A 20018-nucleotide genomic window follows, 5' to 3' on the forward strand; every position below is an offset into this window, starting at 1 on the left:
GAAAAAAACTCATCCCTGATGCATAATACTAGCCTTTCTCTAATTAGACTATCTTCTTGCTCATTAAACTCACAGTAACTAGCTATTTTTTTCAGTTCTGTTAAAAAATGGTTCCCCTTCCATCTGTACCCTTTAAAAAAATAAGAATTGTTGGTACACTACATTAGTTTTTGGTGTAAAATGGTATCAAATGTGGCTGATACATTTTTCAACTTTAGTTTACCTATTTCCACTAGATTAAAAGTTTGGACGATTGATAATGCTTCAGCTACATTAAGCAACTGTGCTAATTTAACCTCCTCAGACTTGGTGTCTGATTCACTGGTTTTCAAATAGATTAAGAAAGAACTGTTATTTGAATATGGACCAATCCTGACCAACTGTTTCAGATATAATTTAGGGGATCTGGTGATCAGAAAAACAAAATTTTCCATAGTTATTCAACCACTTATCCAAATTAAGTTGTTTTATTTATTATTGGGATTTTAACATTCACTTGTATTCTTTGTCTATGACAGCGCCTATTTTAAGTAAATTAGCCTTTTGTAGAAAATAAAATGAGTTCCTTGTTTGATCCTTTTATCTAGGATACTAAAAAATTACCCAACATCTTAACATTAGATTCCATTTGATAAAAATGTTTTTGACTAGACCTGATTAACTTATTATTTGTGATCAATTAAATTCATGATAGAAAAAAGCTCGGCTCAATTGAAAAACGAAGGCTCACACACATCTACTAGTTAGAATGTTTCATTACTACATAAATTTGTCTTTACTTGAAAACACCCCATTTATTCAAACATACTTAATGGAAGGACATAAAGATAGGGGTTTGTGTAGTATAGCCATTCCAGTTAAAAAATTTGGCAAAACTAAAAAAATTGTATCGGAATCAATAATTGATTTTTCTGGAATCTATATCGGTATTGAGAGTTGGTCAATTTTGGTAATGACTCATAACTATTTTTAACCTTACCAAATGTTTATTTATTTTATTTTTTATTTATTTTCCAATAATCACATAACATCATATTCAGACAGGTGATTCGTCATTGTTACAATAATTTATAGTCTCTATACTAAAACTATTACTAAAATAAATTTCATATGCTGAACCTTAACATCTACACAGCTTCCATATATTCCTCCAATGAGAAGAAGCCCTTCTCCAAAAGAAAGTTTTTTAACTTCTTTTTGAATTTAGGGAATGAATCAGTGTCCCTAATTGAAGAAGGTAATTTGTTATATATTTTTTGACCCATGTACTGAGGAGATAAATGGAATACTTTAAGTCTGTGTTGAACTGGTTTTGTATTGTTTTTAAATCTAGTGTTATGAGGATGTTCATGTTGATCTTCCATGAATGTGTCAAAACCACTTTTAACCATTAAAGCCAGTTTAAAGATATAAGAACTATATAAAGTAAGAATTTTAAACTGAATGAAAAATTCTTTACTGTGAGTAATTCAAGACACTTTGGCTAAGACTCTAACTGCTCTTTTCTAGAGGATAAAAACTTTTTCGGCATTACTAGAAGAACCCCATACTGTTAAACCGTAATTAATGATGGAAGAAAAATAAGCGTGATATACTGCTAATTGTGTGTCTAAATTTGTAGTATGTCGAATTACCCGAAGAACAAGTATAGCTGATCTGAGTCTCTTTGATAGATTCTTAATGTTTGTTTGCCAATTAAGTTGCCAATCTATATCAATTCCCAGGTAATTGACCGAGTTTTGAGAAGTAGTTGTGTCTTTGACAAATTCATAGATAGACCATTTGCTGTGAACCAGTCCCCAAGGAGTTGAAACTCATTAGTAATTAAGTCTTGTTTAAAATCGCCCTGTGAACCAGTCCCCAAGGAGTTGAAACTCATTAGTAATTAAGTCTTGTTTAAAATCCAATGTTTTTTGTTAAGTGCAGATTAAAGCAGTATCATCTGCATATTGAAAAGTATGCATATTTGTAACATTACATAAATCATTTACAAAGATTAAAAATAAACAAGGTCCAAGAATGGAACCTTGAGGAACTCCGTAGGGTGTATAACCCCATTCTGACTTATATTTAGTTTGGCATTTCTGTAAAATAATTCTTTGTTTACGACTTTTTAAATATGAAATGAACCATTTTAATTCCACATTTTTTATTCCATGTCTGCTTAATTTTTCTAGCAATATATCATGATCAACACAGTCAAAAGCCTTGGACAGGTCCCATAGCACACCTATTGTGCGCTGCGACCCGTCCAAGGCCTCCGTAATGCAGTTAATCATCCTGGTAATAGCCTTTTCAGTACTGGATTTTGAGCGGAAACCAAACTAAGATGGATTTAGTAAATCATTTTGTTCTAAATAATCTGTAAGTTGATTTTTCACAATTTTTTCAAAAACTTTGGAAAAACAAGGCAAAAGAGCAACTGGTCGGTAGTCAGAAGGATTGTTAACATCACCCTTTTTAAAAAGAGGTTTTATCTCCTCTGCATATTTGAGTTTTTCTGGGAAAATTCCTTCCTTCAGGTACTGATTCACTAGTCTGCATAGAGGTTGTTCAATAAGTTTAAAAACTCTACTAATAACAAAGAGGGGAATTTCATCCCAACCTAAAGCTTTAGTATTGCTAAGACGGGTGAAAACTTTTCTTAGATCCTGAACTGAAATTTTCCTAAATTTAAATTGTAAAGCAGAATTTTGCACTCTAATTAAATGTTGACTATTGTTTAGTAGCTGAATGGATTTATTTTTATCTGTCATTTGGTTAGCAATTTGTAAAACATTAATAAAAAAATTGTTAAATTTATTTGCTATTGCAAATGCACTGCCATATTGGTCTTTTCCATCATTCAATTGGATCTCGACGGGTGTGTCAGAGTTTTTTCTATTTAATGCAATTTCTTGTTTTACGACCGACCAAGATGCTTTACTTTGATTTTTGGACCTATTAATAAAATCATAATTTGCCTTTAATTTAGCTAATGCAACCACTTTTTTGAAAGTTTTCCTGTAATTGTTGTAGTAAGTTAAAAATTGTGGGTTTCTATTCCATTTAGATTCCTGGTGCAATTTTCTTTTATTTTCTGCTGAAATTTTGAATCCTAAAGTAATCAAATTTTTATTTTTTGTTTTTTATTTATACTTTAATTAACTGTTTTTGGAAAAACCTCATTAAATAAATTTAGAAATGTATTAACACGATGACTGCTGAAAACAACGTACAGGCGCTCCCCAGTGGCGGGCGAAACCCCGGCACGCAACCGAATCAGCGAACGCAATTGGCATTCAAATATTTCAGTCTGACGAATCACAAAAGAGCAGTGGTGACTGTGTTGCGTTACCCCGAGAGTGGATGTAGTTCACTGGAACACCCAAAGGTAGCAGCACTGCACGGATCCGTATCCAGTGTCTTTGTAATGTGGGTTGAAGAGAAAAAATCCCCGACACCGGGACAAAAGCATTGCCAGACAGGATTTTACGGGAAATTTTAGTACCAACCTACACCAAAGTAAAGCTCGCATTCTAAGCTGGCAGGCTGGCAACGATTATAACGTCTCCGTCTGAGGCTAAGCTCACACTGACTCAATATATTTCTGTTGGTCTGGTGCCGACTTTTGTCGGAGTGCGCCACATTGAAGTGCTAGCGACGCCGACTGAAGTCGGCGTTAGCAGTCAACGTGTTAGTCTTAGTTGTTGTAGTTAGTATCTACATTTGGTGTGTTAATACCATAATGTGCATTCTTTAAAGCCATTTCAAAAGTTTTAAAATTATGTTCTGTAAATTTACGAGTTAGTACACCTTTTTTTTTTTTTTTTTTTTGTGGGGGCTGGAGTAATGGCATACCCCTGGCTACTTCGGCCTGGAGACCTTTTGTAGCACCCTTTAATTCATTCTGACAGCCCTAGGCTCCTCAAGTAGCCCAGGAGCTGAAAGACACCCAGCTTCCTTATCTCTGTTGGTTCCAGGAATAACCTCCCCAGAGATATAAGCCTTCTATGGGCCAACGCTGGACAGTCCAGCCATAAGTGTTCTGAGGTTTCTACCTCGTTCTCACAGAACCTGCAGAGGTCTGTTTGTGACCTCCCTATGGTCCTGAGATGTTTCCTGATAGGACCGTGCCCTGTTAACACTCCTACTAGCAGACTAATGTCCCCTTTCTTAAGGCTCAGCAAGTCTTTCCAGCCTTTATCAGTGGGGTCGATTAGTAATTTGGACGTCCTCATACCTGGGTGGTTCATCCAGGCCAGAGCCTTTTGAACCTTGACCCAGTCTTGGACTTTGGCTACTCCTGAGCTTATGGGGGTACCACAGTAGGGTTCTGGTCCTGACAGTTGGTCTTCCGCACCCTTCCTGGCCAATGCATCGGCTTTTTCGTTCCCCTCATGCCCCGAATGTCCAGGAACCCAAGACAATTTGACTTGGTTTCGCTCTGCTAACTTTTTGAGGGTGTTTTTACACCCTTTTACTGTTCGTGACTGTGTCACACATGACCCCAGCGCCTTCAATGCTGCCTGGCTGTCAGAGAGAATAAGGATTTTACCCTTTCTTAGATTCTTGCTAATAATATTATTAGCACAGCACTCAATCGCCAGGACCTCTGATTGAAAAACTGTTGTTGTTCTGCCCAAGGCCAGAGATATTTTGGTTTTGTTACCATACACTCCCAGCCCTGATCCCTCATCCTTCCGACTTCCATCGGTGTAATAGACCAAGCATGCTCTGTCATTGCTGAAGTTGCACTGTTGCCAGTTGTCTCTTCCCCCTATTGCAACTTGGTAAGGAATCTCGAAGTCGTATTCCTTTGTCATGAGGTCTGGTGTGCCTAGTTCCATGTCCATGCTTGGGAATCCCCTCAGGATGGACAGGTGGCCAGACTGCCTCTGTAGATTCAGCTCACCTCTGCTGCCCATTTTAAGTGCAGATATGGCTGCGCATTTCTTAACTTCCAGCCCTAGTGGGAGCATGTCGAGTATTGCCTCCATTGCAGCTGTGGGTCAGGATTTCATGGTCCCACAGATACCCGAGCACGCTAGCCTTTGCAGCTGCTGCAGTTTCCTGCCAGCTGCTGTCTGCTCTGCCTTAGGCCACCATACTAAGGCTGCATATGTAACCATTGGTTTGACTATGGCTTCATAGGTCCAATGTGTGAGTTTGGGACTGAGTCCCCATTTCTTGCCAAAGGTTCTTCTGCAAGCACCAAAAGCACCTGTACCTTTTGCGAGTACATAGTCAAAGTGCCTGCTCCAGGTCAGTTTCTGGTCGAGGTAAACTCCAAGGTATTTTGTTTCCTTCACAAGTTTTACACTTTTCCCCTGAATTTTTGGGGCTGTTAGGTTAGTTCTCCTTCTCGTAAAGGAGATTAGCTCTGTTTTGTCAGGGTTAATTGTGAGCCCCTCTTTGGAGCACCACCCCTCAATGAAGCTAACGGCTGTCTGGGTAAGGTTGTTCACTGTGGCTGCGTGTTTGCCTCTAACAGTCAGCACTAGGTCGTCTGCAAAGGCTTGGAGGTCTATGTCTCTCCTGTCAGCCTCTCTCAGTAGATCATCCACCACAAGAGCCCACAGCAGGGGTGAGATAACCCCTCCTTGAGGGCAACCCTGTCGAGCAATGATAGCTGTCGAGTAGCCTCCCAATTCTGCCGTCACCACCCTGCTCTTGAGCAGGGCATTTAACCAAGCTGCTACGTCGGGGGAGATGCCCCTGCTTCTGACTGCAGCCTCTATAGATTTGTAACTCACGTTGTCAAAGGCACCCTGTATGTCCATGAAGACCCCTGCCATAATTTCCTGGTGTTCTAGGGTTTCCTCGATCTTTGCCACTAGGGTGCTTAGGGCCGTCGTTGTAGATTTGCCCTTCATGAACGCATGTTGGCTCGCACTTAGGGGGTTGATAACTAAATATGCATCCCTAATGTGGCGGTTTATCACTTTTTCCATAGTCTTTAGTAGGGGTCTGCGGGTCAGACTTTTTTGGTTCGGGTCGGGTCGGGTCGGGCCAATAATTTTGGTCCTCGGGTTTCGGGCCAAAATCGGGTCGGGCCAAAAATTATTAATTACCGGATTTTTTTTCTTTTTTTTTAACTCCTATCTGTGTTTATAATATTACTTGAAAATAACATATGGAAAAAGATTGTATTTATGTATATTATTTCATGTTCATAACTTATTTACAGCTTAGGAGTTGCCTCAACTGCAAGAAAGAAGAAAATAATTTTTTTTATCAAGCCATTCTTTCCCATTTTCATAACTGTTGAAATATCTAAACAGCTATATTACAACAAGTTTGTAATGGAACTTAATATAAATGGATCATAAACAAATCAATTAACCTTATCACAAGTTTAGGGCCTGTGGCTTCAAGACTGCAAGCAAGAAGAAAATAAAAATTCTATGTTTCCACCATGCAATATGAATCATTCATTCCCTGCCTCCTAACCTCCTCTCACACTTACAATAGCATTATTAGTTACATCATCATAAATAAAGAATTATCTATTATTGGTATTAGTATGCCTACAGCTTTACATAGGAATTATTTTATATAGGGCCTAAAATAGTAATAGACTAAGCAACATGACAAGTGGAGAACTCATTGAAGAAAAGATATTGTGTAAACTAATTTACTATAAAACTCTAAAACAATAAATAACACACATACATTGTTTATGGTATAGTTATAGTAAAGACTGTAAAAATTGCATATCATGTCATACACAGTTATAGATACACAGTTATAGGCACAGTTATAGGTATTGCAAGAGATTAAAATCCTAAAACAACTGATTTTAGCTAATAAATGAAAAGAATTAAAAATCCATAAACTCAAGTCAAACAATATCACAATTATTAGGTACCCGAAAAGGAACTCTTAATATATAGAAAATTATATTAAATCAAGAGAAAAGAAAGTTAAATGCTAATTTGGCAACATAAGCAGACAGCAGAGACATTATAGTGCCCTAATTAGCAACACAACTCAATGTTTTTATACTGTAAGTCAATGTTTTTGAAACTGTAGGGTCATTTTCTCGGAAGGAAGGGTAGTAGAATGTAAACAAAAAACCATGAATCACTCTCACAGCTGGGCCCGGGGACACTCAAGGTTACAGACCCTCCCCCTCCCCTCCCTGCCATCTTACACAACCCGAGCCAGGCCCGGGGACACTCAAGGTCATAGACCCTCCCCCTCCCCCACCCCTATTACACCACCCGGTTGTTCCAATTGCTGACAAAATACAAGTAACAAAACAAGGAAGTAGAGACAAAAAGATATATTTTCTTTATTCAAAAATATAAAACTGTTACAGATAATTTCCAAAGAAATTAATTCATGGTAGTTTGTGTCTTGTAAATATTGTATTGGATCTTAGAAATATATTTTTTGAAACTCAATCTAACTTAAGAAAAAAATAATTTTACTGATGAAAACTTTCATAAAATTATAAAATATTTAGGCCTAACCTCTTTGTAGACTTGTTGATACTTGATACTTTAAAAAAAAAATTAAATGGTGACCATAAAATGCCGAACCAGACAATCAGAAGTGTTGTTTTGTTTTGTTACTGAATGGCAAAAAGGACAATAGGAAAATAAAAGAACAAGATACAGATCTGTACACTATATCAGATATTTCTTTTGTTTATAATTTATTATGTAAATAAAATACTAAAATATAATTTAAACTAGGTATGTAATAAACAATAAATAATTAAACTGGTACCTCTGGATAAATAGTCTTTCTTTTGACTTCGTTTTCTTTGCACTGTTGCGTCACGGCTTTTGTTTTGGCTTTTGTTTTGTCAGTAGACGACTGGCTCTGGCTAGTGACAGTATGGCAATAATTGCTCTGTTGTGTCTTTGTTCTTAAACGTGAGCAAACTTAATATTTAATTCTAATTTTAACATTTTAATTCCTCTGTAATAATGTATATAAGAGTTTTTCTTTGAAAATTACTTATTATAACTTTAAAAATAGCCTAATAATTATTTTTTTTTGCCCGACCCGATCTTGGCCCAAACAAATCTCTGACCCGACCCGACCCGGTCTCTCGGGCCTTCCGCTGGCCCGACCCGACCCGAAAAAATCGGGGACCCGCAGACCCCTAGTCTTTAGCATGAAAGACGACAGGCAAATTGGCCTGTAGGATTTAGGCTGGGCCTGGTCTCTACCTTTTTTCAGCAGAAACGCCACCCTTGATTTCCTCCAACAAATTGGGATGTAACCTAGGGCAAAGCTGCCCCTGAACAGAGCTATCATATGATTTAAAAGGACCTCTTGTCCTTCTTGGATGAGAGCTGGGAATATTCCGTCCCCGCCTGGAGACTTGAAAGGGCTGAATGAATCGACAGCCCACTTCACGACCTCCGGCTTGAACAGCTTACTCGAAAATCTTCTAGCCAAAGCAATGTCTCTAGGTGATTTCCTATTCCAGGGTATCAAGTGTTGTCCTGTTGAGTTGCCTAGTGGGGTGTTCCCTGGGAAGTGGGTGTTCATAAGGACTTCAAGAGTCTCCTCCATTCCTATTGTGTGACTCCCATCCTCCCGTTTTAATGTACCGAGCGGGTTAGGCACATCTCTCTGAAGGGGTTTTTGCAGTCTAGCTTCTTCTGGTAGGTTTTGAATCCCCTCACAGAACTGCCTCCAGGACTTCCTTTTGCTTTTCCTTATCTCTGAGTTGTACTCCGTTAGGGCTCTTGAGTAGTTAGCCCAATCCCTAGTTCTTTTGGTGGTGTTAAAGAGTTTACGGAGTTTACATCTCATCTTGTTTAGCTTCTCATTCCACCAGGGCACATTTCTTGTTGTCCTTTTGGTTTTGAGAGGGCAATTTTCCTCAAAGGCATTTAGCATTGACCTGTTTAACTGTTCTGCCTTCATGTCAAGGCCGTCAATGGTCATGAGTTGGATCACCTTTTCTTCAACTTCATCCCTGAGGGATTCCTTATATCCCACCCAGTCTGTTGTTTTAGGAGCCCTATAAGTCAGAACGCTTTTGACGCTTGCTACCAAGTCAAACCTGATATGGCAGTGGTCAGATAGAGAGGCTTCATCAGAGACGTGCCATCCTTTTGTTTCCAGGTGACCAAGGTTTAACGATAGGGTGAGGTCCAAAATTTCCTCTCTTATTCTATTTCTGAAGGTTGGTACATTACCTATATTTTCTATCTGTAAGTCAACCTTAAATATAAATTCCAGGAGATCCTTACCTCTTTCATTAGTGTCCGAACTCCCCCAGATGGTATGGTGAGCGTTTGCGTCACAGCCGAGGATTAGGGAAATCCTCTTGCTTCTAGCATACTCCACCAACTGCACCACCGCCCCCGGAGGACAAGTTTCTCCTGGGTTGGGGAAGTAGGCTGAGGCAACTAGAGCTTTTTGCCTCCCTGCAGTGGAGTCGAAATCGACTTGGATTGTTACCAAGTCACGGCTGATGAATTCTGTAACAGCTAAGCATACGTTGTTAGGGTTCATGAGGATGCAGGCCCTAGGGTTAGCAGATCCCCTATCGTATACCAGCTTACCCACCTGGGTTGGAAGACCTCGAATTGTTCCTCATCTTACCGAGGGTTCTTGAAGGAGGGCAAAATCGAGCCCTTCGGTGGCAAACCTCCTGCCCAGGGCTGCTGAAGCACCTTTGGCATGATGGAGGTTGGCCTGTATGAATCGGGAATTCATTCCCGTTTCCTGTCTGAGGGGTCACTCTTACCCCTCCTGTCACGGTGATGGGACTCCCTTCTGTCCCCTTGTCTAGGGTTGCTGCTCCTTGGCCGGTACTGCTCCCTTCTTGTAGTTGAGGGCCCCCTGTGCCTCTCCTCTCTCCTTTCCCGGGAGTTTCTCCTGTCGAAGATAGGGAAGTGCTGGGAGTCTTGGCTTCTCCTTTCTTCGCCCCTCCTTGACTCCACTGACCTCACCGTGGAAGTGGTTGTTGAGGGTGGTGTCTTTTTCCTTGCACCCAGGGTGGCAGTTGGTGGTTGCACTGGCGGAGCATTTGGTGACTGCGCTGGCGGAGCGGTTGTTGGCTGCGCTGGAGTGACGGTGGCCTCCCCTTCAGCGTTTGATGTTATGGTGGACGAGGGGGGCTCAGGCCGAGGTGCCGGAGCTGATTTAACAGCTCCCTCCTCCGGACCTTTGCCCCTCAGCTTGAGCGTGACTACACCGAATCTGTAGGCCACAATCAATGGACGGTCCCTAGTGATCCTGGCAGCCGTCTTTGGGTCGATGGACAGGACCAAAATCACTGCATTTCCTTCGACTTCCACTCTGCTCAGAGCCCTCCAAGTCTCTGCCGGCAGGTCTTCGTTTTGCCTGTTGAGTGCCCACAGGATGTGCTGGGTCGAGTACTGGCTACTGTTCGGGAAGTAGACCGTTAGGACTTTTGCCTTGGGAATGTCTCCCTCAGACACGACCTTCACGGTTATCCCCCCCTCAAGGCTTATCCTTTCGCCTTTAGTTCTTATCCAGGTAGCCGTCTCCTCATTTGCGCAGACCAGAACCATGTAGCCCTGCCTGCTGTAGACTGCGTTGAATCTAGGCCGAAGGCCTTCCTCTGGAGCCTCACTCCAGACGAGAGTCAAGATGATCTCCTGAAGTGCATCCATCTGTTCACTTGTAAGCAGGACCTCGGGGTAGTCGGAGTGGATGACTCCAATTCTGATCCCCTCTGTCGCCTGTTTATAAGAGAGTTTGTGGGGTTGACTGGTTGCCTCCTGGGTAGTAGGCGTTGCCCCTGCTGAGCTCTCTTTCTTCCTGTTTTTCCTCATACGGGCTTCTTCAGGGGTAGTTGTGTCCTGCCTAGGTCTTTTTGGCCTACTGCTGGTCTCCCCTTTATTTTCATTCCTCCCTAGTGGCTCGAGGCTCTGCTTATAGGCTTCCTGCCTTGGAACTCCCCTCCTTACAAGCCAGAGGAATCTCTTCGTTCTGGAACCGCACATCTTTCGCCAAGGTTTCCTTGATGTAAGCTTGAGCTTTCCAGCTTCTACCTCTAACTCCTTGACAGTTTCGGAGTCGTCTTCATTGAGGAGGCCTTCCTCCTCCGATAGTGTCATTGCATCCCCTCCCTGAGGTGCGGGCACCTCCTGGGCGGGAGTGCTAGGTTCTCGGGGGATGACATCTTGGGACCCTGTGGCCGCCTCAGATGTCTCCATCCGTTGGGGAGTTGTCCCCTCCTCTACCTCCATACTTACTTCTTCTTTTTTGTTGGTTTCCCGGTTTAAATTATTCTCCATGTTGGTCCCACGAGTAGCTAGGGAAATGTGGGTCACCCCGGGCAGAGCCCCGCTTACCCGGAGAAGGCTGCTTAAAACTGGAGGTCGCCTGGTATCCAGAGTCCGCATACTTGTGGCCAAGCTCCCCCTTGACCATGCAGTCCTCGGCGTATGCTGTTCCACCTTGACTTGGGATGATTAGATAGGGAAATGAAGATAAAGTTGAGAAAAGAATAGTTAGAGGCAGATTTTTGAGTCAGAGGACTCGACAGTGAGAGAGTAGTAATAAAATAGCGAGAAATTAAAGAAATAGAAAAGAATAGAAATAGTACACCTTGAAGAACAAGGATTCGATTCATATTTTTTGTTGAAGTTCCTCCCCACACTGTCAAGCCATATCTAAGGTGTGACTCTACCAGTGTGAAGTAAGCTGTTTTGGCCAAAGAGAGTCCGCCTATGTGGTTTATTCTTCTGACGACATATGTAGCGGTACTGGGCTCATAGGATCGATTTGAGGCTCAATTAAATTCAGAGATTTCCTGTGCGTTCTACCATTCTAAGCCAGAATATTTTATTTAACTTAACTAAATAACTGAGCCAAGCCACATCTATATCACAGCCATTTTGATGATCTAAATTTAGTAATGCATTCAACCAATTATACTAATAAATACGATTAAGCTAAAAAATCTCCCTTCGCGCCTTATGGGCCCGAAAGGTACTGTTAACTCAGTTTTACATAATATAAATATTTAATTAATGATAGAATCCCTAACCCCTTAGTCCCCCCTCCCCCGTACTGAAAAGAATTAGAACATGATTGATATAAATCTAATAATTAAACTTAACACTATAACTTATCGATCTCATTCCCGTTCCTTGACGATGTGAACACTCCAGGGACTCCAGGCAACGACTGACCTCCTTCTACCCCTTCCCTACTCCCTCCAGTGTTCGCGACTAAAGCGGATTGAACTGGTTGATAGCGGCTCAGCTGTGACGCGAGCGATAGTCTCCTGCGAGGCAGCCAAACCCTTTTAATCTTCTGCAGATGTTTAGACTAACTTTCTTGGACATCATCATCGTCTCCCGCAATAACAGAAACTTTTTCATCGTTTTCCACAATTATGAACGCGGCAAAATCATGAACATCTCCTGCAGTCATGTAGACATCATCATTGTCTCCTGCGATTGCGGTGAAATTCCGATCATCTCCCTCGCCCTTATGGAAATAATCATCGTCTTGCTTGATCGCGGTAAACTTTTAATCATTACCCACATTAGTATAGATATCATCATCATATCTCTCGTTCACAGCAAAATCCTTAATGTCCCCCGCTGTAAAAGAAACATCATCGTCGTCTCAGGCGGTTACAGCAAACCATGAATGTCCCTCAAGGTAAGTGAAACATCATCATATCCTCCCCTGTTCACAGAAAATGGTCATCATTTCCTTTGGTTGTCTGAACTTTACCATCATCCCCCATGGTTATGGCTAAATTGTTAATATCCCCTGCGGTAATGGAAATATCATCGTCCACTGTGACCATAGCAAAATTATGATCGTCTCTTGCGGTCGTAGCCGCAGTCATGGTAACATTATCGTCATCACCGTCGAGTACGGTAATTTTACAATCCCCCCACGTCAAGTATCGGTATTGAGAATCTACACATCCCTGCTTAAAACCTATCAATGTACTGTATTAAATACTGATGAATTTGTTTGAGAACCAAGATTGTCCAAGGTTGTCACCATGTTAATTTTCTGTTTTTTCAATGTGTATACTTCACCTTGAGTCAGTCATGTGTAATTTTCATTTGGTCTACCTATCTTTAAAACATTACGTTTTTACTCATTTTTGTGTGTTTCAGAATATAGATACAAAAACCCAAGAAGAGGAAACCAGAAATGAAATGGTTTGCAAGTAAGTAGCATACTGATACTATGTTCATAACTGTGCCAGTGTTAAAAACTAATTCCTTCTTTTTCTAACAAGCATGCACGATACTTCGAATAGTATTGTGTGAGAACTCTTGTTCCAATATAAATATACTAAATAAATAGTTTGAGGGCTATTATTTTATTATGAACATTTGTCATTATTACAATTAGAGATTAATCTTCAAATCATAACCTAAATAAATGTACTTTTGTGGTTGGCTGACCAGGATTTACTTGCCATCGTCAGCACTTACTTCTTCATATAGGTAATTTCATAATAAATATGCGAACATCCTTGTTCTTGTCAACTTGTTACAATAAATTTTAAACACAAATAATAAATAAACAAATAAACATAAACTTCGGTAGGCCTACTTGTATGTCGCGACATAACCTCACTTTGACATGTGCTCAACTGACAGATATTAGATGACAGGCAATTTAGGATATTTTTGTTTATCTTATTTGCGTGAAAGCAGGCTTATATTATATGCAGCCTTGTTGTGCACTAATTTATTTGGCGGTTCTGTGGTTGGTTTTCATTAGAATTTGTTAAGTTTTTGTTAGTATTGACATGGTTTGTTGAGGATCTTGTTTTAGTTTGGTGACAATCAAAACCTAATCAATGTCCAGTCTAATTTTACAGCCAATGTAATATATAATGTATATAATATGTAATATATAATATATGTATATATATAAAATAGTCAGAACGGACAAAGACAAAATATGATCTTAAAGGCATCGATGCCCCTGCAACAAGAACAAAAACATCGAGATTGCCTGTCGTCTGTTATCTGTCAGTTGAGCACATGTCAAAGTGAGGTTATGTCACAAATTGTCTTTCATGCTGTAGGCCTAGTCATGTTTTGAGTTGTCTTTAAGGTATTTACATTTTATTTTGACAAAATCTATTGTAACTCATGTTTATTTAATGATGAATAACAATAAAGATTTGATTTAATTTGATATGTCGTGACATACAAGTGGGCCTACCAAAGTTTTGTTTTGTCTTTCGTATTTTTATTTGTGTTTAAAATGTATTGTAACAAGTTGACAAGAACAAGGATGTTCGCATATTTATTATGAAAAACCCTCTATGAAGAAGTGCTGATGATGGCTTTATAAAGCCGAAACAGCTGTACACTAAGTACAATACTGGATTGCTTCAAGACGGTAAATCTTATATATCTATGTAAACATTTATTTAGACTTGGGTATATATATATATATATAAGTCTAAATAAATTTTATAACCGTTAGTGTAATTTCAATTTAGTAAGGTTTTTTTTTAAGAGGTTAGCGGAATTTTTGGGGATTATAATTGAGATTATTAAATCAGTCTTCAGTTTGGTCAGTTAATGTTGTTTGAGGATTAATTAATGACAACTGTGAGATTAGGCCCTATTATACTAGTCCTTAGAGGCTTGTCTCTAAAGGTTGATCTACTGTTGTCAAGCATAATAGTTCTTAGGAGTAACACAAGATACGGCCGTTTTATTGGCTATTGTTTGAAAGTTAACTAACATGTGCCCAGGTTTGCTATGTCTTAATCCAAAGATTTTTGGATTTTAACATTTTTTTTATATTTAAACTATTTCAACTGTAACTAAGTCAGTTTGACTTTTTAATCCAATAATAACGTATTAAACTATGGATAAAGCTAGATGGAAAACTCCAACAATCTTTTGTTGAAATCATATCAATTGTGAATAGGCATCTCTATCAGTCCTAACAGAATTCACAATTAATTGTTCTTTTTGTACTACCCTTTTTATCTTCAATGTGAGTTGTTAGTGTAAGGACACCATCATTGTTCTCAAACAATATTTACTAAATCACAGAAATAGCAAATATAAAGAATTAAATGTCAAATCCAACATAGCTCTAATACAAACTAAATTCGGAATAAGGGATATTGTGACTTTATATAGATGTCATGTTTTTCTTTTTGGGGAAATAATTAGACAGTGAGGCCTTGGGGCCCTTTAAAGTTTTGCATTTCTCCATAAGATTAACATGGGAAACAAAAATTGTTATGAAACTTTAGCTGTTGCCAGAAATTAAAAGTGAGAAGAAGAACATATGTTAATTGTAAACAGTCAATAAGTTTGCTAATTTAACAGTTTGCTACAAACATTTACTGACTTGGTTGAAATAAAATATTTACTATTGGAATTCGGTTTGGTGTAAATATTACAATGGAAAAAAGCGAGACAGCCTGGATAAATTGATATACTAAAAATAAAACTGAATTCACACTGTGCTGCATTTCTTAGTAATCATTAAAAGAACCTATTTGCAAACTATGGAAACATAGAAAAGTCATAGAACACCACCAAGGAGAAGAAATAGAAATAATGTTTTTTTTTTATATTTATAATTGTAATTATGGACAACCTTATGCGGCTATGAGTAAGGCTATTTGTAGAAAACACTAAAAAACAAGATCAGATTTTCAAAAATGATAAGATATTTACAAGAAATGTTGATTATATCTATGTAATGCACATCTTGAGTATTCCCATAATCTTAGAGTCGTATCTTTTAATGTCATCAGAAATTATTACTTTTATTCGTTTTAAAATAAAGCCTGTAATACTTAGCAATTGCTCGATTTCGAGCAACAGGGACTCTAGTACTTATCTATCTATATATTAATAGGCAAGCATGTTTTTTAAAACCTTTTTTCTCAGCTTGTGTGCATCGTGGGGTAAATCTACGCATACCGTTAGAAAGCAATTTTCCTGTAGGTGTGCAGAATCCCTTTATAAATTTAAATAGGCTCAAAGATAAGCACAAAAAATGAATTTAAAAATTTGAAAAAATTAACATGGATCTTATGCGTTGCCATGCTGGTGACGAAATAACAACGAAATGTAAACAGAAAATCAAAACAAATGGAAGAAACTCCAATCACATGTTTTATTTACAGTATGGGGTGAAAATAGAGAAGTGAGTACATTACATATTTTTGGTCGAGTTTCGACCACTGGACGACCTCTCGTTTAATATTAATACGTAAGCAGGTTTTTTGTGACAATTACTCCTCCAAAACTACTGAACCGATTGGCATGTTTTTGGTGTAATTGGAAAGAGCGTGACATGAAGCTGTGCAGGAAACTTTCTTTTTAGGGAAATAATTAGAGGGTGAGGCCCTGGGGCCCTTTAAAGTTTTGTATTTCTCCATAAGATTGACATGGGAAACAAAAAAATTGTTATGAATTGTTCCAGCTGTTGTCAGAAATTAAAAGTGAGAAGGAGATCATATGTTAATTGTAAACAGTCAATAAGTTTGCTAATTTAACAGTTTGCTACAAACATTTACTGACTTGGTTGAAATGTAATATTTACTATTTGAATTTGGGTTGGCGTAAATAATTACAATGGAAAAAGCGAGAGAGCCTGGATAAATTGATATAACCTGTTATGTACATCTTGAGTATTTCCATAATCTTTGAGTCGAATCTTTTAAAGTCATCAGAAATAATGACTGTTATTCATTTTAAAATAACGCCTGTAATACTTAGCAATTGCTCAAATTCGAGCAACAGGGACACTAGTGGGATCTTAAAACCTCCACACTACAAGAGGGTTTTAAACCAGGTCATTTTAAAACCAAGGTGACATAAATAGGTTTGACTTTGCTGTACTAAAAGAATTGTATACTATGGATGATATGATACTAGGATATATATATACACTATACTTTTAAAACTGATTCTTTGATCAAATGGATGTTTATTATTTTGTATTTTACTATTTAGAATGCTTCATCAACTCCATCAAAGGCTGAGTAATACTCCAAACACATCTTCAGAAGAGAAACGACCCCACCTCAACTATAAGCACCTCACTAACTACGAGAATCAACCAGCAACTTCCTCATACAGCACACCTGGTAAACCAAAACTCCAAGTATACAATTTTACTATTTACTTTTTATATTTTATGTATCAAACAAAATACCTCTGTCGCAGCAATTATTCAATAAAATCCATGAGGTTGTGACAGTGAGTTTCAAATTTCCCACCAGATAAGTAAATCTTAGGACGGTCGTGGAGTCAAGCAAGCGTCACCGTGATATCGCTACCCTCCCTCTCCCCCACCACAAGTCGGAGGGACACGGACTGCTCGAAGAAGTGACCAAGGCAGTCAGTATCGTACCGCCAAGTGGATAAGTAAATTAGTGTTAAGTTACCAAGTGTACATGTGTGACAGGGCAGCTGAGATGACTATCTGGCTGGACACCCTTCCAATTGGTTAAGAATCTATCCAAAAGATTCAGAATCTATTAATTTGTGTGATTTGTATCTATCTTGGTTTTTTTCAAAATTATCAACAATTTAGTAGTTAACTCTCGGTTAGAGGCAAATGTCTCTCACCTCGAGACTCTAAATCCCTTTCAAAATTTTGCACCATTTAATCGAGCGGATGCATATGTCTCATCGGTTGGATTATATAAGGCCCGCTAAATTTCAAATAATAAATAATTTTGGAGGAGTTTTTTATAAGAAGCGAAAAGTGATTAGAGTTTTATTTCAGAGTGTTCAGTTTTGTTGTCCTGTAGGTTAAAGGAGGATAAAGTATGATTTTATTTTCAGAGAGTGTTATTGTAGTCCTATCATGTATTCCTCAATTTGAAGTTCCCTGTAGAATAGCGATTCTATATTAGTGGTATTCTAATAACTCACGAAGTGTGAAATCTGTTAAGTTGTATGTTGTGTTCCGTGTAGGGTACTTATCTTGCATGGCAACACATTTACAGAGAGTATTATTATATCGTTTATTCTCCAATTTAAAATTCCCTTTTGAATCGTGATCTTATTTTTGTATTTTAAAGTCCTACGAAGAGTGTAGATAAAGTGTTACGTTACGCGTAATATTCCGTGTGGGGTACATATCTCGCATGGCGATATCACCGTACGTTTTTGAATAACTGTCTTAACAAAACCATCTTAATAGGTGTATTCAAGCTAATGATCCTCTGTATTTTGTTTTGAAGTGCGGTGGTCTGTTGAGTGTTCTTTTTACGTGTTAATCCGCGTGGGGCACATGTCTCGCACGTCGATAATATATCTATTCACTTATCAAGTCTTAAGGGGCACTTGTCTCGTGCAACGAAATTTGTAAATATGATTTTATAGAATGTCGGGAGGGGCATCTGTGTCATTACCCAAGAAATCAAGCTTATAGTTCATTCTGTAAATGTTCATTACGTTCATAAATTCATTCGTAAATTCATTACGTATCTGTTAACTTGAGATATCGTATTACATGTACCAAAGTGCTACGATTCGCCCATGAGGTGTGGAGTGTGTATGTGTAGATTTGGGGCGAGAAAGGAGTACGTTTCGACAAACTGTAAACCGTTGTGATTAAGTATCGTTAAAAAACACCTTTCTTTGTATGTATTGCCGCAGTTGTAAAGTTCATGTAATAAATATTGATTAGTTACTAGATGTGGGTAATGTTTTCACCTTCCGAGATATCTCCTTGATACCAGGCAAATTTGAGTGTTACTATAAGGGTCGAACCCCCTCTGTGGGTTTATCTGAGGCAAATATAATTTACTTTGTATTGTGGGAATATTTGACAAATTAATAACGTTTACTACAAAGTTGGCGCCCGAACAAAAATTGCAATATGGTGTTGTAAATAAACATTTTCAGTGACATCCCTACTGTAAGTTTTTTTTTTTTTTTTTTTTTTTTTTTGTGATCTGATTTTGGTGTTGGACATTCCCGTCATATTATATCGTACCACAATCAATAAACATGTCTACCACAGAAGACAACCCTACTAGCCCTACACATTCGTTGAACTGGGTGTATAAACTAGGGGTCTGCGGTACAGAAAATTTAAGGTCGGTATGGTTCGGTACGGTACAATATTTTGTAACTTGGTTCTCAGTACAAAATCGGTACGGTACGCAGCTATCCATATTTTTGCAGTTTTCTGCTCAGAACTGTATTTAAACCATTATTTTTAACTTTAATACATTGACATTACTATGAAAATGGATAGTATCCTACATTCACGGTTTTCTAACAACAATTACTGTACCACACATTATTAAAACAAAACCTTTTACTACTACGAGGATTGTGTCAAGAAAAATCACAGTTAAGATAAAGGCTTTACCTATTTTACTCTGAGATATTTTGAATAGCCATGATAAAAGTGGTTTTAAAAGTAGGATAAGAGTTTTTAGGAATAAACATGTTTGAAACATTTATTGACAAGATAATTTCACACAACTGGTAAATTATTTGAATTATCTGAAAGTGGGCCTTGAAATTCGATAGTTCTGAGAGTGTAATTGGATTTATTGAGCATTTATCTGAACTTCGAACCGGCTACGGATTCAGAGAATGATTTGTTAGTTGCTCTCCCAGAGGTGTTAAAGGGAAAGGCGTTACTGTGGTATCGTAACAACAATCAGGACTAGACATCATGGGACGATTTTGTTGCCGATTTACGCAGAACATTTCTTCCTCCTGATTACTTATTGAATTTAGAAGATGACATTAGGCGCAGAACACAAGGCAGCGATGAGTCGTTATCAGACTTTGTGATTGCGATAAGAACTGAAATGTGACGACACAGGGGATTTCCACCTCAAAAACAAATCGATGTAATTTATAGGAATCTCAAACTCGAATATAAAACTTACATAAGACGTTGAGATTTTACATCGCTACATGAACTGTTGTCCTTGGGAACGGAGTATGAATTTAACTGTCACGAGGCAAAATCCTTTCGTCCCCCTCTCAATCCCGGTCAGCTGATACCGCCTACCTCCCTCGCACCCACACCCAACATCGTCCGCTACCGCCGCAGGACCGCCGACAACCATCTGTAGCTGAAACATCACA

The 20018-nt window shown here is 38.6% G+C and overlaps 1 protein-coding gene across 5 annotated transcripts in view; it reads left to right on the plus strand.

Moving 5' to 3' along the window:
* The window catches only part of LOC128988015 (DNA topoisomerase 2-binding protein 1-like), a 172123-nt gene that overhangs the window by 128111 nt on the left and 23994 nt on the right, over window positions 1–20018 (plus strand). For all 5 annotated transcript variants that reach the window (XM_054409186.1, XM_054409183.1, XM_054409182.1 and 2 more), the window contains 2 exons: window positions 13071–13123; window positions 16908–17041. In XM_054409186.1, coding sequence (XP_054265161.1) covers window positions 13071–13123; window positions 16908–17041 — 187 coding nt within the window. The remainder of the gene's footprint in view (window positions 1–13070; window positions 13124–16907; window positions 17042–20018) is intronic.

Source organism: Macrosteles quadrilineatus, unplaced genomic scaffold (genome assembly GCF_028750875.1).
Source record: "Macrosteles quadrilineatus isolate MER2022 unplaced genomic scaffold, UCM_ALF_1.0 Scaffold_2__2_contigs__length_208266976, whole genome shotgun sequence".
Lineage (NCBI taxonomy): Eukaryota > Metazoa > Arthropoda > Insecta > Hemiptera > Cicadellidae > Macrosteles > Macrosteles quadrilineatus.